This window comes from Schistocerca nitens, chromosome 11 (assembly GCF_023898315.1).
Source record: "Schistocerca nitens isolate TAMUIC-IGC-003100 chromosome 11, iqSchNite1.1, whole genome shotgun sequence".
In the NCBI taxonomy this organism is placed as follows: Eukaryota; Metazoa; Arthropoda; class Insecta; order Orthoptera; family Acrididae; genus Schistocerca; species Schistocerca nitens.
The window spans coordinates 201,290,109-201,314,910 of NC_064624.1; the positions used below are offsets into that span (position 1 = coordinate 201,290,109).

General features: G+C 43.5%; 1 protein-coding gene across 1 annotated transcript in view; it reads right to left on the reverse strand.

The window, feature by feature from the left end:
* Window positions 1-24,802, reverse strand: part of LOC126212780 (uncharacterized) — a 227,114-nt gene that overhangs the window by 43,801 nt on the left and 158,511 nt on the right. The window contains exons 9-12 of the mRNA XM_049940184.1: window positions 20,281-20,426; window positions 17,315-17,547; window positions 7,248-7,546; window positions 1,340-1,645 (exon numbers count right to left, since the gene is read on the reverse strand). Coding sequence (XP_049796141.1) covers window positions 1,340-1,645; window positions 7,248-7,546; window positions 17,315-17,547; window positions 20,281-20,426 — 984 coding nt within the window. The remainder of the gene's footprint in view (window positions 1-1,339; window positions 1,646-7,247; window positions 7,547-17,314; window positions 17,548-20,280; window positions 20,427-24,802) is intronic.

Genomic DNA, 24,802 nt, shown 5'->3' on the forward strand with positions numbered 1-24,802 from the left:
ACAAACATACCTTACAAGACTACGTCTCGATTTTTGTCGGACGTCATGTGGTTATACCACACGACGTCCAAAATTCGTGAACTTTGAAATTACTATAGAAGCAAAATTAGTTAGCACAAAATTTTCACTCCGCAGTGGAGTGCGCACTGATATGAAACTACTCTGAAGATTAAAACTGTGTGCCAGACCGCGACTCGAACTCGGGACCTCTGTCTTTCTCAGTCGGTAGAGCACTTGCCCGTGAAAGGCAAAGGTCTCAAGTTCGAGTCTCGGTCTGGCACACAGTTTTAATCTGTCAGATAGTTTCAAAATTAGCTAGTAGTGATTTACACAAAAATTATTTTACACAAACACACATTTCCAGTGGAAATCTGCACAGTGATGAATATATTCGTGGGAAGCATTCGCATTGCCACCAGTGGTCTATCAGAAGCATTTGCAGTACACACCTTGAACCCACCTTCTGGTATTCCAATTTTTTTGGTCAAAATCCTAGAAACTGCGCACCGAAAAAATCTCAGGTACTTGACGGCAGAATTCATTGAGACAGACCCCCAAATTCGATGTACAAATTGTTAAGTCCTTAAAAAGTCATAAATCGATATTTCCCAATTTCCTTCTTCTCAGAGCACTTTACCACATCCAGCTGTTAACTCCCTATGACACTTGTGAAAGTTTGAGAGACCCCACACACAGCTCTCCACCCTCTTCCACCAATTATTGAAATTCAATAGAACAGTGTCAACTTTGCATCAGGCAGTGGCAGCATGTAATCAAGTCTAATTTTGTCTTCACACTCCTTATAAGAGTGATACGTAGGGAGCTGAGGTACATATCTAGATTCTACACTTAACAGTGGTTCTCAAATCTTTGAAAGTAGGCCTTTGCAACATAACTGCCATTATCTGTCAGTGTCTGCCACTTCAGTTTTTTCAGCATCTCTGCGATGCTGTGCTACGGATCAGGTATACCTGTCACCAAAAGGATGTTTGATATCTTCTGTTATTCCCCTTTTGTATTGGCCCCACACCACTGAGTAATATTCAAAGACAGGAGACATAAGTGATTTGTAAGCAGTCTCTTTTATAAACTGATTACATTTTCCCAGTATTATTCCAATCAACTGAAGACTGCCAGTCACCTTAACTTCCCACCTGTCAAGTGGAGGAGGAGAATGAAAGCTTTATTCCCCAATTTCAGTCTCAGACAGCACTATCATACAATGTATAATTCTCAACAAAAGCACCAGAAATCAAGTCACCTGCAGAAACAAAACGAAACTCTCCAAAATACACCAACACGACTGCCAGTCAAAGGAGAAACACGGCGTACTACTCACGTGATGTTCCTCGAGCTCGCAGAGGTCCGGGAAGGTGCGCGAACAGGCGATGCAGACATAACTGCGCGGCCGCACCCATTCCCCACTCAGCACCAGCCCGCGCCCGTCCTCCGGCGACAGCGGGGAAGAAGCTGCCGACGCCCTCGTCTCCTCCGCCAGCACCCGCTCCGAGACGCTCCGCCGCAGAACCCGCAGGTCGCCGCCCCCACACACCTTTTCGGTAGGTGTCGGAGGGGCGGATGCGGACAGTGGATGGGCAGCTGTCTCACCCACAGAGGCAGTATCTTCGTTTACCGTCCGAATGTCCTGTGTGCACACATTTGAGTGTAGGTTTACCAGTACTTTAAATCATTGCAACTCTGGTACTGTTTGTAGATATTGCAATACCGTGAGCATGCCATAAAACAGAAGTAAACTTACAATGTCACAAACAATTGCAGCCAAAAATGGGGTCTCTTCAACCTGAGCAACAGTACTGAATATAACAATATAGACTGCTACCTACCACTCATACAAGGTGTTGAGATGCATTCCAGCACATTGAGAGTAGATTGTCACAGGGCGATTCACACAGATATGCAAATATTTTAATACGTTATTCTAAAAGTAACACTAAAGAAAAAAGTTCATATAAACATAGGTCCACAAATGGTTAGTTACGGAGTGACGGCTAGTAAAAGATTTTGCTCAAAATTTAGCAACTTTGCTAATATGAAGCCACCGCAAAACTGTAAGAAGTTAAAGTAAAGCACAATTTCCTTTTCTTTTGTTGTTATTGGTCTGTTGAATCTAATAAAACACGTCTCAGACGTGTTCCTGCAGTAGTTTTCCAGAACATCCAGAGAAGCAAAGAAGTAATTTCGTAAACATACGTGTGTGTGTGTGTGTGTGTGTGTGTGTGTGTGTGTGTGTGTGTGTGGTTTTTTTTTTCTCCTTCTGAAGGGTGACTATTGTGGTGTCACAATGCTTAGGCCTGTCCCACCCCTCATTAAATCGACCAAGACTTATAAGAAAAATTGTAAGAACAGTTGGTATTATGATGTTCTTTAAGTTTGTTTTTTGGGTTTTCAGAAATACTGTGGGAAGAAAGTTTATTTATGTTGCAGATAACGCGGAAGACGTCGCCCAACGATCACCACAAAAGTTCGACGTAGCAGCAAGTGGGCAAGGAATAAAAGGAATGCTGCAAACTACCGCGAGCCACGGAAGAGCCTGCGCCGCGAGGGCGTCGAGCTTCCTAGGTCGTTGTCGGACGACATCAAAGGAAGAGACATTCTGCTTTCACTTTGTAAACAGATTGATCGAGTCTTAAAAAGGTTCATGTAAAACGTGTAGGCAGGTGACACATTAGGTGGGACCCGATGCCTGTATTACTTCCACAGTTACTAAAAAGGTGTTAAACGGCAAAACCAATAGTTCATCATTTATATGGATAAAAAGTAGTAAAGATATAGGAAAGGAAGAGTTGCGGCGTCAAAACGAAAAGTGATACATCACTCAGCAACGAAGAAGGACGTAAACCGTGGGCGTTACGTGGTGAAAAAAATCAACTAGGGTGAAGTGGGGTAAGTGTAACCATGGGGTTAGTGTAACCACGGCTTATGGTGCCTTAAAGAAGCTGTATTTTTACCTCTGACCTATCACACATATTAATTTACTCCTTTCTTTGTTATATTTAACCATAAGTTGTTGAATCTGACATAAATTGGTAATTAATTTTTGGACTTAAATTGACGTCTGCTTTTTCACTCTGCGAGTGAGTGACATGCTCAGAATTTGGTGTCTGTCATTTTTGCAGTTTTAAAGATAACTGCACATTTTTTTGGTTACAAACTAACTTTTGCATGAAAATTTCAAATATGAGATTCATTTTACTCTACTGATAAAGCTCTTGATATGCCAGGCATGGTTACACTTACCCCAACTTTTTCTATGTGGGGCAAGTGTAACCAACAGGCTGGGGCAAGTGTAACCAGGGGGGTTACACTTGCCCCAAACAAACTTACCGGAACAAGTTTATTTATTTAAGCCGTAACCTTGTTTTTGCTATCGCACTAGATCAACTAAACTGGCCTTCCTGTACATATGGATACCAGAATACCTGATGTGCTGGATTTGTAGGCCTACTAAGTTTGTGTGAGATATATTTTATTTTTTATTTAAGTTTACTATATTTTTAAACCACGTTTCGTTTTATAAAATATGACACAGTCCGACAGTGTAGTCCCACTGGTGAAACAAAGAAGAAAAGGATTGCACCAGGAGCTGAAGTTACCACTTTTCAAGATGCCATCTATAAAGAAAAAGATTTCAAAGGAAACAAGAATAATAAGGAGAAAGCAAAACGAAAAAGCATTATAGACATAAAAAAGGGTGTGGTAATGAAAAGTAAATCTTCCAAACAAAGTGCTGTTACTTTATCCGAAATGGCATTTTGGAATGTTGTGGAAAAAAATCCCTGATTGATCATGTGGGTAACAAGAAAAAAAGACGAAGTTGAATCAACAAGTGAAGAAAGTGAAACTGAAGGAGGCCTATCTTTAATAAGTGGTGATGATGAAAATGGGACCATAATAACACTGGCTGATCTCAGGAAAGAAATGATAAACTGTGAAGAAGAAGAAAAAGAGGCAAACTTTTTTGAAGCCAAAGATAAAATTACAGTTGGAAACTATGTTCTGGTAGCGTTCGCAACAAAATGTAAGAAAGTTCATTTTATTGGCCAAGTTACCAAAATTAGTGATTTAGGAGATCCAGAAGTGATTTTCCTCAGATGCAAAAATAAGACAAATCGTGGCACCACATTCTACTGGCCTGATAGAAGAGATGAGACGGAAGTTCCATCCTCTGACGTCATTTCAGTGCTGCCTGAGCCTACTTTGAGTCACAGGGGAGACCTGACATTTGGTGTTACATTTGATTCATACAACATTCAGTGACTAAATAATAGTTAGGGCCTAAGTGTGAATATAATAAGTTGAATTAGGGCAGTTTAGCGTTAAACACAAATTGCCAACAACTTTAGTTCAATTACCATGAAAAATAATAGAAAGTGAACTTATAAAGTGAACTTTTCTTTTCTCTTGATACTAGATATTTTATTATTTTTGTTAAATTGCCTACTAAAGAAAAAATATTACTTTTGTAGTATTTAAATTAATAAATTACTGGCCTAAAACAAAAATAAATCATCTATGAAGCATTCTGTTTCAGTGTTTTATGATTTAGGCTAGCACTTATTTTTTAGTTTAGCTAACATTTTCTGTGTATTTCATAATATACAAAGAGGCGTGTGCAAAAAAATTCATATCTTGAGTAAAATTTAAGATATTTTAATAATTTAAAAATCCTCAAATTCAGTAAAAATTGGTAATCAGGTCACTTCCCCCAAGACTCTTTTACAATGCTCTGTACGGGTACAACGGTGCGGGGTTACACTTGCCCCGAACCATGGGGCAAGTGTAACCTCACAACACAAAATTTTGAAAACAATTAATTGACCATGTAATTTATTTTTTCAAAAACAAAATGTAGATTGTTTAAAAGACAATAAGTCAAACTTTAAGCATGAGAAGTTTCAAAATCATATCTTCAGTAACAAGTTGTCAAAGTTGAACTATGCCAAAACGTGGTTGCACTTACCCCACTTCACCCTAATAAAACAGTAAGTCTGTAATTAAGCATAAAGCCACGCAACACTGCACTGTCTGAAAGCTTACCTCTATTGCTAAACGGCTAACCTGGTACAGGTTGCATAGTCTCAGTTGGCTATCTGAAAGCTTCCAAAGGCAACAAAAATTTTATTTTCAATATTTAACAGAATTACTGACTGAATTTAAACACCTAAAATACTGTTGTAACTACCAATTATGAGGTATAATCTTACATCAGAGGTTCAACACAGTGACTTAAGTCTTACAGTCAGAAACCGTACATATGTCCCAAGCCAGTGTCAGTCACAGCACCCAAACTGTCCATGATGTATTCATCCAGGATTTGAGAATGAAACTCCCAACAAAGTTTATACATTACTTCATAATTTTTCTAAACTTTTTTGCTCATATGCTTGATTTTAAATATTTAGCATTAACTCTTTTGTGAAGTAATCTGATGTTTGAAGCTGTTTTACACATAGGACTTTAACTCTGTAAACAATGACAGCTGAGCTGTTTGTGGGTAATATGTAACAGTACACTTTCAATGTATGCCATTCAATATCTCCTCTATATGGGAAGCAGGATTTGTAGGATTTCAATTGCTGTTTCTCCAACCCAGATTTTACATGGTTTAATATCGAATACAACAGAGATTTCTATTTTTATTTTGTTACTTTGCTTTTATGTTATAATACAGTGTTTAAAATTGTTTACGCACCCTCTTACTCCTGCAACTTACATGTTCATATGTATCATCGAATTATGTTATATTTTGTAATTCAGAATATTAGCAAATTAATACATTTTGTACTCTAATACACTACAACTTCAATATATTTAACTAGGGTTCCATACTTCAATCAGTGAAAACAGAGCCCATTATAGAATCACTTTGTTGCCTATCTGTCAAGAAGCCTTTTCCTCAGAAACAGATTGACAAATCATGTTGAAATTTATGTCACATACTAAGGCCGCTTGGCAGTGAAAAAAAAAAAAAGCTTCTACGTGAATGCAACCAAATGGTATGTCCATTTGTGCCATATATTTTGATGCTCTCATACTAACTCATCAAAACCTATATAGCACTTACCATTGACACAAAAAATGTGAAATTTGCCAAGAAGCAAGGTTTCCCAGTACAACTAAAGTAAAAAATCCAAAAACTTGATCTGTAATTTTATACCATAAAATTTTTTTTTTGCCATTAAAACTCACATTGCACTGTTCATCCGTCGAAACCATAACAGAAGAATATTACTGCATGCAGACAAAGTGTAAGTTCTAGTCAGTCATGATTTAGTAAATAAATAATTCTTTTTAATAAATCTGTTCTCTCTTGTATATGAGCTGAAGTCCCCTGCTCACTTCCTTTTGTATGTCTGAGGAATACTGTACAGATTTTGATAGTGTCTTGGAATTCCTGGGACTGGTATCTTGCCAGTATCAGTATCAATAACAGGCAAAAATCATTAAGATTCTCTATTTCCAGGATGGATGAACCATGTATACACATAATTAAGTTTGTACAGAAGCCCACAGAGTGAGAGTTCTATTTGCACTTGCCCCTCTAGCCCCCCCCCCCCCCCCCTCCCGAATGCAACACAAGCAAATTCTCTCATGTGATCCGGTGTAACCCGAGCAACATACATAATGCATCTGCCAGGAAATCCAGAAGATCATACACTGAAAATGATAGAATATGCTAATAATAATGAGAATTACTTCTAGATCACTGTATATGGGTATACATCCATTAGGAGAAAAGTAACCACTTTGGAGGAAAAAAAAAAAAAAGAAAAAAAAAGGCATTCCAACAGCTCTTACATTACTCAGATGATGTTTCTGTCAATACTCCAAATAAACTATGTAACTTCACACGAAGCACAATCGGCTGTCTATACATCAGAAAACTTAGAGCCAATTTACTGTCAGCCATTGTCATTAACTGGAAGTTACATCCAGGAGTCCATACCTGACAAATTATAGAAGTGACTGCTATTATAACCTAGTTTAGAATATTTTGGGATTTTCAATTCTCGCCCGATATCTACCAGCGACCTGCAACTTTTGCATCAGAATATAAACCTCCCCAGCAAAGATCGGAATAAACAAACTCTCTGAGCATTATTTGCACAACTCACAGTACACGAAATTACGACCACTCACAACCCCAGCTTGAAAAACTCTACATTGCGAGCACAAATTTTCAATCCACCACCTCTGTCAGGCAAATTACACCGGTTCCTGCATACCAAGGGTTCCACAGAGTGACTGCACCCCGCAGCATTCCGCACGAGATTGAGCCCCGCGTGGAAGTCGACGTCGGCCACGGTGCGATTGCGTGCCGCACGGCTCCGTGCGAGCCGACCCGCGAGTGGCACGTCGTCCGGAGAAGGCGATCGCGGCGGCGACGGTGCGGGCGGCCTCTCCATGCTGCGCCCCATCGCCAGTTGTGTCGAGATGTCCAGCCGTGACAGGTAGAAAGAGGTCGGCGCTTTCCGAACGGTGGGTAGCGACAGGACGGAAGTGTCGATCTTTCCCGTATTTGCACCTATACGGAGTATACAAAGTAAGTGAGGATTACAGAATAATTTATTTCAAAAGCCACATTGCAGTCGGCACGTGCTCGGTTGTACTCAAAGATTTGAAATAAAAAATGAGGAATATGTGGAGGAGAAATCAATCTGGGAACACAGAGAGAAAAAGAATAATGACATTAGATGTTTTCTTCAAACAACAAATTGACAGATATATACACAGTAATTAAAAAATTGTGCCATATTTTTGCACATATTTGTCAAACAAAGAAAAAACTGGAATGAAATTTTCACTCTACAGCGAAGTGTGCACTGATATGACACTTGTCCCAAGTTCGAGTCTCGGTCCGGCACACAGTTTTAATCTGCCAGGAAGTTTCACAGAAAAAACTGCTATAACCAGCTGCCCAGAAACACATACCAGGGTTGCCACAAGATCCCCCAACACTAAAATTCCCTGATTTCCAGATACATTTAAGCATTTTACACAGATAAATTTTGAGATCGATTGATTAATTGAGAGTGTTTATTGGGCCAAATGGCGAGATCATCAGTCCCGCAATTCCAAAGTTACTCACAAAAGAAAGAGGGTCAGCTAAAAGTGGATGGATCCAATCAGGGGAGTCGACTACAAAACAAGGAAGTTAAAAAACACACACAGAAAAAGGCAGAAAAGGATAGACCAAATCTAAAAACTGGAAAAAAAGAGTGATCTTTCCACGGGCACAGTCGTGGGGTCCCAGACAGAGAAAACGTGAAGAGAGGCCCCAATCACAACCACCCTGCCTCTGCTCCAGAAGTAAAGCAAAACCTTATATCTGGAAATAACCACATTCACATAGGAAACTGAGTACCAGTTCAACTATCTGTGAATTGACTGCTAATATTAAAATTAAGGGACTATACTTAGCACGAAGGGGATATGTGGGATATCGTCAGTCTGGCTCCACAACCATATTGTGGCAGGAGGACACAATGGGTGAGCCTGGTACGATCAATGCACAGGTGGCATAAAGCAGTGGACTCCTCCTGAGAGGAGTGGAAGGAAGAGCACCAACGTGCAGCAGTCTCCTCAACTGTGTGGAGCTTATTATCGAGAGCAGTAGCGAACCAGATGTCATTCCGCTTTTGGCCCGAGACAGATTTGACGTAGATATGCGTATCCACAGCTGGAGTCACGAATGAGACTGGAATGTGAGCCAAACAGACAGCCCATTCATTCCCCGGGATACCCAAATGACTCGGGACTCAGCAAAAGACGTCTGAGCCGGCGGCAAGGCCGAGGAAGGAGAGGAGGTCACGGACAGTGGAGACCGAAGGATGACAAGAGTAGCAGGCTGCTCGATGAGCCGGTACGTGTCAAAGCACTGTGGACGGAGGCCTGAGTAACAAAATGGAGTGCCCTGGTAATGGCTAGCAGCTCTGCTGTGAACACGCTACGTGATTCTGGCAATAAATGGTGCTCTAAGCCAGCAGGAGATGTAAAAGTGTATCCCACTTTATATATCGTCTTAGAACCATCAGTGTAGAAGATGGCAGCACCCTGAAACTCTGCAAGGATGGAATGTACACGATGCTGGAAGACCATAGGGATGGCAGAGACCTTAGGACTCTGCAATAGGTCGGTCCTAATCTGTGCTCTAGGCACCATCCAAGGTGGGGGGGGGGGGGGGGGGTGCATTTCATTGGATGGAGACGGAGATCCCGAGAGAGGGAAATGAGACGCATTCCAACCGGCAATCCCACCCGTGGGCAGTGATCAGAAGGGAGACATCCCTTACTAGCTACAAGGACAGGGTACACAGGATCGTCTGGAAATCTGCGAATGGAGATTGTGTAAGAAAGCATTAATTGGCTTCGCCATTATTTGTAGAGGGGGAATCCCCACTTCTGTGAGGAGACAGTCAATAGGATTAGTGTGAAAAGCACCACTAGCCAGATGCACCCCACAATGGTGAACAGGATCAAATATTTTCAGAGCAGAAGGAGCCACTGAGCCATAAACCTGACTTCCATAATCTAGTCTGGACAAGATCATAACACTGTAAAGATGGAGAAGAGTGGCATGGTCTGCACCCCAGGATGCGTGGGCCAGGAGGTGGAGATGATGACGTTTGGTTTGTGGGGCATTCAACTGCACGGTTATCAGCACCCGTACAAATTCCCAACCTTTGCCCAGTCCAATCTTGCCACTTACACGAATGATGAAATGATGAGGACAACACAAACACCCAGTCATCTCGAGGCAGGTGAAAATCCCTGACCTCACCAGGAATCAAACCCGGGACCCCGTGCTCGGGAAGCGAGAATGCGACCGTGAGACCACGATCTGCGGACAGGAGGTGGAGAGCATTAAGCTTCTGCACGCACGTAGTCTTCAGGCGGTGAATACGGGACAGCCACGTCAGCTTTTCATCGAAAAAAGGCTCACAAAATGGGACTGTGCTGTAACATCTAGGAGTTGCTCCCCTAAATAGAGTTCTGGATCAGGGTGCACTACAAATTGATGACAAAAATGCAAAACCACTGTTTTGGAGGGAGAAAATTGGAAACCACTGTAAACAGACCACGCAGGGTTCCACCAGATGGCCCCTCGGAGTTGGCACTCGGCTGCTGCTACTCAATGGGAGCTGCACCAGATGCAAAAATCGTCGACATACAACGCCGGGGTAACCTGATGGCCAACAGAGGTTATGAGCCCAGTGATGGCTATGAGGAAGAGTGTGACAATACAGAACCCTGTGGTATACCATTCTCCTGAATCTGGAACCCAGAAGAGCCAGTGGGATAAAAACCGCAAATAAAAATCAGAAGGGTAACTAAAACGAGATGGTGCCAAGCTGTGTCGTATGCCTTATTTAGGTCAAATAAGACTGTGATGAGGTGCCGACAGCTAGTAAAAGCTAGTCGGATTGCAGGTTCAAATCTGAGTAAATAGTCAGCTGGAGAGCGTCCTCCCAGAAACCACACTGATACGGGGACAAAAGGCCCTGAGATCTCTGAGTACCCAACAAAATTGGAAGCTAACCATCCTCTCAAGCAGTACGCTCGTCAGGCTAATTGAGCAGTAGCTGTCGAGACACGTTCGGTTCTTCCCAGGGTTAAGGACGGGGATAACTACACTGTCTCGCCACCGTGAGGGGAAGGCCCCCCTGAGCCAAATGTTGAACACCCTGAGTAGACACTGCCTCTGTGTGATTTCCAAGTGTTGGATCATCTGGGATCTGGGCCTGGGGCCGTGTCATATGAAGAGAGCTTGCAAGAACTCCAAGAATTCCCATTCAGTGAAAGGTTCACGATAGGGTTCAGCTTGGTGAGGGTTGAAACAGAAGGGGGTGGTCTGTTCAACTCTGCGTTTCTGCCGGAGAAATACGGCAGGATAGGGACACAGATGCTGTCGCAAGGTGTCTCACGAGATGTTCTGCGAGGACCGACGGATCAGTAGACAGAGCACTTTGGAGGATAAGCCCCTGGACAGTCGACTGTCACTGGCGGCCCAGAAGGCTACAGAGCTCGGATCAAACCTGCGACGAAGAGCAATATGTCCCCAGGGACAAAACATAGCACTCCCAGCATTCCTTTTTACTCCACTTAATAAGGTAATGAGCCTTAGCACGGAGACTCTTAAAAGCGAGAAGGTCGGTCTGTGAAGGGTGTCGTTTAAATTGTTGCGGCACCCGTCAGCAGTCCCGGACGGCGACCGATACGTCCTCGGTCCACCACAGTATCGGTCGACGACAAGGGGGACCTGTGGATACGGAGATAGCAGTGCCGCAGCACGAAGAATAGGGGTAGAAATAGTCTGCGTGACCACATCGATGCAGTTCGAGAGACAGGTGTCGAAGTGCTGCACAGCAGACATATATAAAGGCCAACTGGCCCTGCAGAATGCCCTACTTGGGGGCCAGTTTGCCTGGCGGCAGTTGGGGAGTGACAGAATCACTGGAAAGTGGTCACTGTCACAAAGATCATCACGGGGTGACCAATGTAAGCAAGCCAGGAGAGCAGGGGAGGAGATTGTGAGATCGAGAGCGGTGAAGGTTCCACGAGTGGCATTGAAGTGGGTAGGGGATCAGTCACTGAGGGGACTCAAATCAGTCTGTAGTAAGCTGGTCACGTAGAAGACCCCTTACCCAACAAAGTGGCACTCTCGCACAGTGAGTGGTGTGCACTGAAGTCCCCAAGGAGGAGATACGGGGGCAGGAGTTGCCTCAGGAAGCCTCATCCTTTGACTTGGGCTGTTGCTTCTCCCTCAGAGGGAGGGAGGAGGCAATATAAGTAAGGGAATAGGTGGCCGTGATGTCAGGATCAGGCAAGACAGTGAGTGGCTTTACGGCCCTCGGAGTGCGGGTCTCTCCTCCGTCCCGAAGGTGCGAGAATGGCAGGGAGGAGTGTTCAGAGACGGAGCCCCATCCTAGCAGGAGCCAGGGAAGAGGACATTTCCCCTGGCTGAGGAGGAGGAGGAGCACCGAGGGTGAGGAAACCAAAGGGGGGGGGGGGGGGCAGGATGGAAGTAAAGGGGGAAGGTTGAGCAGGGAAAGGTGTAACTCAGGCATAGGCAGAGGAGAGATTTACAGGGTGAAGTCTGTCGAATTTCTTCGGGGCTTCAAAGTAGCTGAGACAGTCGAGGGTCTTTATTTCCCGAATTCTTTTTTGCATCACGTTCGTTGGACACTCCGGTGAGTGGGGAGAATGGAGACCAGAGCAGTTTACACAGTTAGTCGAAGGAGTGCAAGGGCTCCCCACACGAAGAGGGCGGCCCCAGTCACTATAGGTGAGAGTGGCATCGTGTCCCGAGGACACGTGGCTGAACTTGAGGCAACGGAAGCAATGTGTGGGTGGAATGTACAGCTTCACATTGCACCTGTACACCATTATTTCGACCTTCTCGGGCAGGGTATCCTCCTCAAATGCCACGATGAAAGTGTCAGGGTCTACACGACGGTCCTCAGGGTCTTTCTGGACACGGCGGACGAAATGAACTTGAGGAGATGGTCCGTAAGGAAAATTACTGAGTGACTTGTGAGGAACAATAACCACAGGGTCGTCTCTTATACGGTCGCAGGCACAGAGGGGGCCTGGCTGACTGGCAGAAGTTGTCTTTATAAGGAGACAGCCAGATGTCGTCTTGCTTAATGACTCAACTTCACCACACTTGTCCTCAGCATGTGCAAAAAAATGAGGGAGGGGGAGGGGGGGATTTGGTGGCGGCAAGTCTCCCTGTCAGTCCTGGTACAGACCGGGAACTGTGGAAAAGGTCTCGTCCAATCCGGCACGTCTCACCCTCCTCCCAGGGTGTATCCGAGGAGGGTATGCCTGGAAAAGCAGAAACAGGAACTGAGGCAGAACAAATGTTAAGGAAGAGATACGACCCACGACTGCAATAGAGCGGCCAGAGAAGTAAACACATTTCACGTGCCAAACGTCCGCTGTGATACCACCCACTCCTTGTGGGCGCCACCCAGGCACAGTGATGGCCGCCTGGCAGGACGGTTGTTGCAGGGAGTTCCGATGCCCGAAAAGACGGATAACCCCCTCCTAGGCTTGCACGAGCCATTCACAGCACAGGTGACAGCAGTGTGATACCTGTGGTATCAGGAGGCTCAGCCAGATGGGTACATAAAAGCCCCACCGTGTGGACCGGCTACCGAGCTGGTGACGTAGCAAGGAGGTGAAAGGGCTTTGACGGGGAGGGAACGGAGGAGGAATGCGGGAGGAATGCGGGAGGAATCCCTGCCAAAGACGCAGGGGGGGGGGGGGGGGGGGGAGAGTTCTTCCCCATCTGGCTAGCACTACAGATTTCAAACTTAGAGATGGAGACCAAATGCCTGAGGAGGGCCAAAAAAGAAAAGACAGAACGGAGGAGGAAAAGCAACCAACCAAAACCATAGGACAAAGCAAAGTCATGAGGATAACCAGGCCGGCATAAAGAAGATCACCGAGAGAGGGAATGGAAACGGAAAGGAAGGAGCACAGGGAAGGGGAATGGAAAGCAGCCCAGGAAAGAATAAAGGCTGCAATAGCTCAGGGACCAATGCACGCCACTGACATGCTCGCCAAAGAGCTGTTGGCCCCCTGGGGGGACAAATTTTGAGATCTCAGGGGTAAGAAAAGATGTAAGTTGACAAAAAGATGTAAGTTGACAAAAAGATGTAAGTTGACAAAAAGATGTAAGTTGACAAAAAGATGTAAGTTGACAAAAAGATGTAAGTTGACAAAAAGATGTAAGTTGACAAAAAGATGTAAGTTGACAAAAAGATGTAAGTTGACAAAAAGATGTAAGTTGACAAAAAGATGTAAGTTGACAAAAAGATGTAAGTTGACAAAAAGATGTAAGTTGACAAAAAGATGTAAGTTGACAAAAAGATGTAAGTTGACAAAAAGATGTAAGTTGACAAAAAGATGTAAGTTGACAAAAAGATGTAAGTTGACAAAAAATGTAAGGACTTCTGTATTTCTAGACATGTGAACAAAGATCTTAAATACTAACATAAACATCTTTTGCAATGAACTGTTTTTAGATGGAGACAGCAAGTCAAATGTTATATATGTTTCATTAAGACCACGTATTTCTTTTTTCTTTTTTTTTTTTCAATGAAACAAAACAAATTTCGTGACAAAAATACATGTTACATTGGAATCGCAAGACAGATTTAAAATATCTTTACTGATTTCAGAAATAACTTCAGAAAAAACTAGGCCTCTTGAAATAAGTGTAAAAGGCAAGGAAGAGCTGCGTAAACCAACACTACAGGTGAGGGCCAATAAAATGTTGGTTGTGCTATGTCTGTTATTGTCGGTTATTGCCCACTGAGTTATGTCTATTATTTTACAGGTATTGTGTGTGTTTTTTTTTTTTTTTTTCACGAAATATGTGAGTATATAGTGTACAAACTGCCACTATTATCTTCCTCCTATCAACTGTACTTTCTAATATATAAACTACTTTCAAAGTGCCAAAATGTACTACAATAACTAAAATGTCTATAAAATGCTGCACTGTACGATGTTCTTGCAGTGAGACAGTCGCAATTCCTAAAATCCGTTCCCCACGGCCTCCGGCCAGCCGAGGAATACCACAGTCCCGAGTCTATGGATAAACGACGAAAATCTGCCGCATTACACACACACACACACACACACACACACACACCTGACCTCCAGGCAGATCAATGAGACCAGATCAGACGGGCAGGGCCTGCACATTAGTGGGAAATGATGGGCTTCAGATCCATTAGAGATACCCTCGAAAATGGCCAGCAGTTTTGGCCCATTGTGGAAGTCCACTGCTACGACCAGCTATTTACATGTCACTGACACCTTGTTGACGAAATGAAACTGCAGTGATCAATCTGTGCAACAGATAACTTGCACGAATACTCTGAAAATCATTACTAATAAAGATAGGTAGCAACTCACCGTAAAGATGATCACTGAGCTGCAGACAGTGCAAATAGAAAAGACAATGAACTCTCTCAACTAAATTTTTAGCCAAAGCCTTTGTCAGAAAACGAGAACACAGACACATTCACACAGTCACTCGGACACAACTCGTGCACACAGGACCGCCGTCTCTGGCCGTTGCATCGATGGTCTCTGAGAATCAGATCAAAACAATCCTCTCCTCACGCCTCCCTTCCTCTCGTCGGCAGCTGCTAGGCTAGCACTGACTGCAAGCTGAGGGGAGTGGCAGAAAGGGAAGAAGCAATAAGAATGAGGGAGTAGGGAAGCAGCTCACGTACTGGGCTGCACCCAGCCGGCAACAATGCACGACATCTCAGTAAACAAACCATTTCATCTACTGAGACAAAAGCTAGATTTTTTCGAACGGCTTTTTTTCTTTTTTTTTTAAATTTCCCTGACACGTATGAAATTCACTGATATTCCCCAATATCCAGAACTTGTGGCAACCCTGCATAATTTCTCTGATTTGGGTTATCCTCTGTTCTACAATAAGCATCTGCCTGTTCACACTGCAGGAGGTGCCCTATACGAATACCCCGCATTCTTGACATCCTTCAGCCTTCCTTCTCAACCACAACCCTAGCTGCGCTCAGATTTTGTCACATGTACGGAATTAGCAATGTCAGAAATAAAGGAAAAGTTCAATTAAGGTTGAAAGGATATCAATGATATGATTCACTCAAGACACTGCTATTCTCAATGAAAGTAAAGGAGAATTACACAACCTTTTGACTGGAATGTACTGTATGATGAGCAAATAATATGGGTCAAGAATAAACTGAAGAAAGACAAAATTGTGATCCTGACAAAGTAAAGGAATCCTGCTACCTTGAAAGCAAAATGACACACTAGAGATGAAGCAAAGAGGACATAAAAAGCAGAACAGAAGGGGCAAACATGCCAATCCTGACCAAAAGAAGTCTCGTGGAACCAAATATGGACCTTCATTTGAGGAAAAATTTTTTGAGAATGTACATTTGGATCACAGCATTTTATGGTAGTGAATTGCGGACTGTGGGAAGAATGGAAAAGAAGAAAATAGAGCCTTTTGAGATGTGATACTACAGCGGGACACTGAAAATTAGATGGACTTAAGAGTTTCTTTGCTGAAAGGGTCAAGATAACAGGATGTGTTACGATATCAGGGGTAACTTCCATGAAACTAGTGGGAGCTGTAGAAAGGAAAGACAGAGATTGGAATGCATCCATCAAATAACTGAGAATTTTGGGTACAAGTGATAGATATGAAGAGGTTGGCACAGGATTTGTGGTGGGTCACATCAAGCCAGTCAGATGACTGATCAGGGGGGAAGGGAGGGGGAGGGAGGAGAAGCAGTAAACATCGGCAGTGGGGGCGAGGCGGAGGGGATATGTACAGGGGTGGAGGGGGGGGATACTCCTGCAACATGTGTACACTGTGCTTGGGTGTGCAATACACTAATGCATGTCTCCACAGATAAAGCAGAAAGAAATTAAGCTAGGTGAAAAAGTAGGTCACACTACTTGACCTCCGTGACCATCACTAAAAGTTTGTGTTAGGTGCTGTCGTACAAAGTGCAGAAAATGAGTTGGTGTCCCTTCGTGCACAAACCACATCCGTCAGTTTTCTGCAACTGAGCAGCTGTAACAGATACCGGTACGTACTACTCGGCGGCACTGCGAATTGGCTCGTCACATCATCCGGCACCTCTGGTCTGAAGACGGTCTTACAGACTGAAACCAGTTGCCAGAATTACAAATAAATACGTTATTGCAATTTGGACTGTTTTTTTTATTAAAATTCTCGCTCCGCGGTGCCGCCAGAATACATAACTCCACCCTCGACCTCAGATAAGGAGCCAACATCAAAATGAAAATTATTTTTGTTCTTTGTATTGTGACTTTGAACAGCACAGTTAAGCTCAAACTAACTTTTACTATCAGCAACAAAAACAAAATGTGTTAAGGAGTAAATGTATCGAAAAATTAAAGTAGGAAAGTTGACATTCTTAACGAGGATTTGTGGCGTGTACCGTTATCTACTTTACGCGATACCCTAACAAATCATTTCTGCCAAATACTTTTTAAATGTCAATTTTAAAATACTGCAGCAAATAAGCAGAAAATAATAAAATAAATTGAATTTGTGCATTAAATTTAACAAATAGTGGAGAAAGCATGTACCTCTGTGTTCCTTTCGTCAGCTTAAGGAACTAGAATGCAAATTTTGATACAGCAGCACTTACCGCATGGAAAAACAGTCAAGGAAACGGATGGAAATTGAAAAATTGTAACAGAAATTCGGCTACATCGCGCAACAGAGATTCTGTCATTCTCACCCGAGTTTGCAGACTCTGGACACCCCTCGCCACCTGCAGAGCCCACATCCGCAGCAGATTCCCGGCGTTCATCGGCAGTCGTCTTCACACACTTGACGTCTCTGTCAGCAGCCGAGCATTCCAGCTTGCCGTCCAGGTGGTGCAGCAGGTTGTAGCGGATGTTGTCCGACACTCTGCTGAAGAACGCCAGTTCCACCTCGACAGCTCGTGCCGAAGACTGTTCCGTCATCGATCTGCGTACAATTGTAGAAAAGAAGTGCGTAAATGGTAAGATGTAAATCAAATAAGTTCTTCACATTATTTTCATTGTATTAATTTAGATAGCCTTACTGTTTTTTCTAATGTTCAAAAACATTGTGGGGTGTTGCATTTATAGTACCACATCGAATTGTTACTTCGAAATTTATTTTTCTTAACTAGCCGATTTTCAATATGAAAACAATCAGAACATCTACTAGTGTATAAAGCACTGCACGTATGTTTCCAAATTAGTCTGACTGTTACTGTGCTAATGACCCTCCCTGGATTCATACAGGTAGCACTAAGTACCTATTGCCGGACAGCTTCTCTGGCATAATGGTATAAATTGTGCCTGAGATTACCCTTAACACACAAACAGAAAACTGCAGTGAGAGACTTTAATTTATACAATATATAGATATTTACAGAAGGAAATTTGACTTGTATGTGGGAATAAATTCCTGTTTTCACAGAACACAAATTTGTCTTAAATACAATGCCACATATGTCATCAACATACGTTTTGTTAACGTTGGATACCACATCCGTATTTGAAAGCTGCCTAGTAAAGCAAAATAAAAGCTGAAGTAAGACCTCCAAGTGGTTACAATAAATGGTTTAGACATAAAGTGTAAAGGCAAGAATAAAGCCTCTAAATATGTTCATTTTGAAGCTTTGCAGGTCCATTTCCAATGCAAACAATTCATTTGGAGTTGAAACCATTAGTGTACAAACCTTATGTCAGAGCTATAATCTGTTGATATTTGTGAAAAAGAGTACAGCTGCCCTTGTAGAATGTAAATGATGATCCAATTACATAAATGAAAGAATTTAGGAACCTGAAAGTGATGATATCCAATGCTAAAGATACACACCCAGTACGTGAGCATACGAATGACACTTATAATCAAAGTATTCTGTTGGCTATCAGAGTGGCAAGGGATTACAAATTGTTTAACTGATGTGCACAAACTATACATCAGAGAGATGTACATAACGATGAATAGTGTTCACGGATATCACGTGTTGTTCACGTGCTCGTGCGCTGTGTGTCTCTCACCATTTTCATCATCTGTTAGTGAGTTTCAATGTGGTATCCCTGTTTACACGAGTTCCTCTGGAAGAGTCCCTTAGTTTGATCAGTGAAAAACTGGATGAAGAGCTGGTGAAGCTTTGTCGTCATGTGCTGACGTCCACGTATTTTTTTTATTTATCGGTAACATTTTTGAACAGAATGATGGAGCGGCTATGGGTAGTCCTTTGTCACCCATAGTCGCCAATTTATTTGTGGAGGACTTCGAGGACATGGCACTGAGGACTTCAGCTTTGCAACCGACGTGCTTCTGGAGATACGTGGACGATACCTTCTTCGTCTGGCTGCACGGACGTGATGCTCTTAACAGATTTTTGGACCACTTCAACTGTCTTCATCCCCGTATCAAATTTACTATGGAGGTTGAAAATGATGGGATGCTTCCATTTTTAGATGTTATGGTCTATAAAAAACCAGATGGTACTTTGGGACACAGTGTTCACTGAAAGCCGACACACGCAGATTGGTATCTGCATTCCAAGAGTTGTCATCCACCAGGACTTTGGTACAGAGAGCATATACCATTTCCGACGCAGACAGCTTAACCCAAGAACTTGAGCATTTGATGGCTGTTTTTAAGGAAAATGGATACACCGAGAAGCAGATTCGTTAGGCTATGGAGTCTGGACCACCTCCGGAGGTGTACGAATAGGAACATAGATCTGTGGCCTTTCTTCCTTATGCTGGAGGCTTATCGTTTAAGATTGGACGAATTTTAAGGAATTTTAACATTAAGAGTGTGTTCCGTCCACCTTCTAAGATTAGGGCTCTGCTTGGCTCTATGAAAGATGATTTGGGGCTTAGGAAACCCGGTGTGTACAAAATTCCGTGTCAATGTGGGAAAGGTTACATCGGCCGTTCGATTCGCACAGTGCATGACAGGTGGGGGGAACATCGCCGTCAGACGAGGCTACAACAGCCGGAAAAATCCGCAGTAGCAGAACACTGCCTAAATGAGGGACACAGTATAAAATTTGATGAAACTGTGGCTCTTGCCAACATTTCCGGTTTTTGGAACAGTGTCTATAAAGAGGCGATTGAAATTAGGTTGGCTGATAATTTAATCAACAGAGACAATGGTTTTCCTCTTAGCAAGAAGCGTTGCCAGCAGTGTTTCACTAAGGGTGGCGCCACCTCCCTGTCTAGGAAGGCAGAAACCGTGATGGGCAGCGCATGCGCCGTGTACTGAACGGTGGCCTATATAGGACGTCGATTTACAACCTGGCGTCAGTTCTCAACGGGACTCGTCAGCAGAAGCAGCATTTTCCTGAGGATGGCGACCAGTTGGATCGCCGAAATATCGAGTCGAGTTGATTTTAGGATCCGGCAGCAAACCCGAAGAGACTTTCAAGATCATCTTATATTCCTTCACACATTTACTCAGATCATCATCCATCTGTTTTCCACAGCAGATGTACTCTTATTTGACGTCTCTCAATAGCACATTTTCTGTTACTTGGCAAATAAATTATTTGTATGGGAAATGGACCTATAATGTGCAAAAATAAATGTATCCAACAACTGCATTTTATTTTGTATTTTATAATTTGGTAATAGTACAGAGGTGAAGAAGACTATAAGAATATGCGATCAAAAGAGTTCAAAGTTATACAATTTCTGTCCTCGCTCATACCTTCCACTGCCGTACCTGGTGGTAGTGGTGAAGACGGAGACAGGAAGCTTCTTGATCTTCTTCTGCTTCTGGCACGAGGCGCCTGGCGCCGAAGACGAGGAACCTGCCGTCTGGTAGTCGGAGTCCCCGGCACTCGAGGACACGGCCTGCGACCCAAGTGAGAGCTGTGTCAAAAACTATTATCGGGCACAACTGGGCTACAAAACTACACATTCCTTTCACCGATGTGGACATCGATAAGAATTTTATGGGTAAACTGTCACTCCAATTCTAATATTACTGCTATAGAAATGTTCATTTAGGGCACAAATAATTCTGAACTAATTTTTAGGGACAAAAGTACTTTAGACTTTCACCCACTTACTAGAGTCGTTCAAAAAATAATGACCCACATCCTCACCCCTCACCCCCCGCCCACAAAACATTCTTTTTTGGTGAAAGCTGTTGTCCTGCACCCGTTGCCACATTCTCACTGCACAAATTTCACTCTCACTCTCTGCAAAGTGTGTTCCATGTTGTAAGGAATCTAACTGGTCAAAACAGATGGTAAGTCCACAGGCCACCAGGTCGGATTACAGAGTGGGCGAGGCAGCGACGTCCGAGTCGACTCGGTAATGTGTTCCCCAGTCCCTAGACTCTCGTGCGAGTGTGCACCGTTGTGTAGAAGCGAGATTTCTTTCCTTCGGATTTCCGTGAGACTGAACACATCAGAAATTGGTCTCGAGTTTCTATAGAGTCTTCATGTATGTCTCTGAATCGATGGTTGACCCTTCTGGCAACACTCCCACAAGAATGATGCCATCACTATCACACAAAGACTGTCATCACAACTTTTTGCCAGCAGAGGAAGCTATCTCGAATTTATTCTTTTTTGGTGATTTAGGATGTTGCCACTCCAGTGACTGCCCTTTTGTTTCCTAGTCAAAGAGGCACATCCAGGTTTCGTACCTGTAACGATTTGTGACAGACTGGTCTCTCTATTGGTCTCCAGCTGCTACAACAGTTAAGATGAAATGGCTTTTCTTTCAATGTGATCCCATCCACACCTTTAAATATCAAGTCACTGCACGGATTTCCAATGCTCACTCATAGTTGTAGCGTCAACTGTAGAGTTGTGATGCACAGGTTTGCTCAAATAAGGGCAACTGCACGATTCACGACACTGGGGGCAGTAGCCGTGACAAGGACGTCCCGAACACGGCCCATGGCGAAACTCGGCTTCTGCACTTCCTGAGGCTGTAACTCCCTTTACTAGTCATCCGACAGTACTCCCGTCAACTACGTTATTGCCGTACACTGCAGACACGAACATTACAGACATTCACCACAGTGTCTTTTTCTGCAACCGAGAATTCAGTTACAGCCCTGTAATGCCGTCACTAATTTTGAGCATCACTCTCCGAGCAGCAGCTCCATTGTAACCGTACGTGGGGCAAATGGGCAGGTGCCAATACGTAATTAGACACACGAGCTCATTCGTAGACACACGAGCCCATTCGTAAACCACACGGCAGCCGGACCGAGCCGCGCGACCCCGGTGGCACTGCAGAATGGCAATGCACCTTCAAAACGGGCTGCAGAGCATTTCCTCACCGTCAGGACACGACAGAGCGGATCTGCACGTACCTGGAAGCAATGTACTGACACGACAAGTGTCCAATTAATCACTATAAATATCCTATAAGTCTAGCACACTTATGCGCAGTCTGACAGCTCCTTCTGCAATATCGGATCGACACAAGTCTACACCTCGCGAGGGGGCAGCCGGAGGCCGACACCAGTCCGCGAAGCTGTCTCGACCGGACCAGTTCACAATTCTAAGTCCCCATCCGTGGCCTAGAATGACACGACAGATGAGGTGTCCCCAGGCTCCACAACAGCCACCGAATGCCAGTCTCGGAGAGAAGCAGTTTGAGACAGGGCAGTACTGCTGCCAGCAGTTTGGACCAGGGTGAGCTTCTAATCCGTTAGTGGTAGACCCGAGAGAATTTGACAGACGTTAATATCACCGGCACTGCTCGCTCCGGCCACACACACCTAACTCGGGAAAGTGCTGCCGAGTGGGCAACAGTGCCAGAAAAGTAGGACGCCGACACCAAACGGTCATCCCGCCGACTCGACCTTCCGATGTCGACGGAACCACTGACAGGTGTACACCTGCAGGGGGTGTATCCGGTGGCACTGCAGTATTTTGACATAGTAGCTAAAGGCTAAATAAATGACGATATATTTTGCAGCTGAGTTTCCCTAGCCACCTCTGGCTGCCACCACCACTGCCTCCACAACCCGCAAGTCCACCTACCTTTACACCGTAGTGGCTCCACTCACCCTGGGTCACCACAGCACATTGCTCGTAATGACTGTTCCGCATATATGTCACTTTGATGGTTCACTAAAGCTCTGCAATCTGTTATAATGTTTTGAAACTTCACACACATACAGAAGAATAATCAAATTTAGTGTCTCTCTTATGGGTCATCAGGGGTACATTTCCTCTGGTGTTTCGACAGATACTTGCAATTTTGTTTTTTAATTTGTAGCTGAAGTCAGCCAGCCAAATACTGCTCATCGACACTTTCATGTGACCCCAGAGCTGACAAGGTGTCAATCATTTTCCATTACAAGCAAAATGATTTTTAAAGTGGAATTTTACGCGACCATGAAAAATGTGTTTCATTAATTTGTATTAACAGCAACATAAAATATTACGAAAAACCGACAGTACTGCCCAGGCCCACGCCGACTGCTACTTCCGCACAGCGGCAGTCACGCAGGACCTGCGCTCGGTAACTGCTGCCAGAGTACTGGTTATTCTTCGTGTCTTGCTGTCATTATCAATACACACTGATAAAAAAAAATTCGCACAACACTAAATTGATTCTGTTCAGTCAAATGGGGACATAAAATTCTGCACTAAAAATTATTTTGCTCATAACTGGAAACAAAATGACACGTTCGGTTGGCACTGGGAGGCACACAAAAAAGACTTGACGAGGAGCATTTGTCTGGGCTGACTCCTGTAACAAACTACTCCATCTGGCTTTCTATAATCAGAAGAGTGTGCGTCGTTCGATGAATAGTGCCCCAAATTATATATATAGACAATTTGGGGCACTATTTATCGAACGACACACACTTCTGATTATAGAAAGTCAGATGGAGACACTTGTCTATCTATATTAAAAGGTACAATGTTTCTTATGTGCATAAGAAAATAAAAACTTTTATATATATATATATATATATATATATATATATATATATATATATATATATATATATATATATATATCAATGAGACAGTTTGTCCAAGATTTTACAGAAATGCCAATGTCTTACACAAGCAATTCTGCACGAGGAGCAATCGACAGTACTCAGCATCGATTTGATGACAATTTCTGTACGAAATGTTCTTACACTCGCAATGCTGGCCGAGCCAAATAAGTGCCCTCAGAGCAGCTAGAATAGCGCTCAGGTGGAATACTTTGTACAAACAAGAAACCAAAGCTAGGAGGGCCAAACAGTGCTCCACAGCTTAAGTCTCCCAAACACATAAACAGTATTTGCCACATTACCAACCACCTGCCCCATCCACACTAAATGGAAGCTCATACTAATGGTTACATCAGCGCACCTAGAGCTGCCATTTTCAAAATGGTTCTGCATAGTAATGCAAAACTGCAGATGGCACAGTCTGCTGTCACAGCTTAGTACCTACGAGAGTAGCAATTTTTTTCAGCTTCACTCTTAATCACTTTGACGGTTTTTCTAGAAAGCGCTTTGCACACACACTACTGACTGGGAACAGACAAATTCTAGCACACAAAATGCTCTCTCCCCACAGTTCACTACCATTTTTAGCAACTAAGGTTAGTGGCACACCAATGTCGGCATTTGTCTCAACTACTTTGCCAGCAACACAGCCGAGAAAACTTCGAGCGTGTCTTTCACATTCGGTATTATTTGTTACACAATGTTTAGCCATTTACGTATAACAATTTTTAACAATATTTAATGGACTTTGTAATAACTCTGTAGAAGACCATACCTTGTACTCGACATGTAAATACATACTTACTTACTTACTTACTTATACTGGCCACACAAACTGCAGCCGGTCCTTAGCCTCACTCAGTGCAGCCTTCCACCCTTTCCTGTCATCTGCACCTTCACCTCCCAGACCCAGTATCTGCACGTCTCCTGCGACATTACCGTTCTATCTCATATCGGCCATCCCAGTGGTCTCTTTCCTTCAGCTCCTCCATCCATCCCAGCCTTTTATTACCGTGTTCTCCCATCTCCACCTCACTCGTCTGTCCCATCTCAGTCTCTCAATTTTCACACTCGCTACGACGTCAGGCAGTGTGTATACCTGTCCGAGTCCTCTGGTTTTCCTTATTCTCCACTGTTCGTTTTCTTTCACTGGTCCATATATTTTTCTCAGTACTTTAATTTCAAAAGTGACGAGTTTTTTCTCTGTTTTCTTTGTCAGGGTCCACGTCTCACTTGCACAGCACACTAT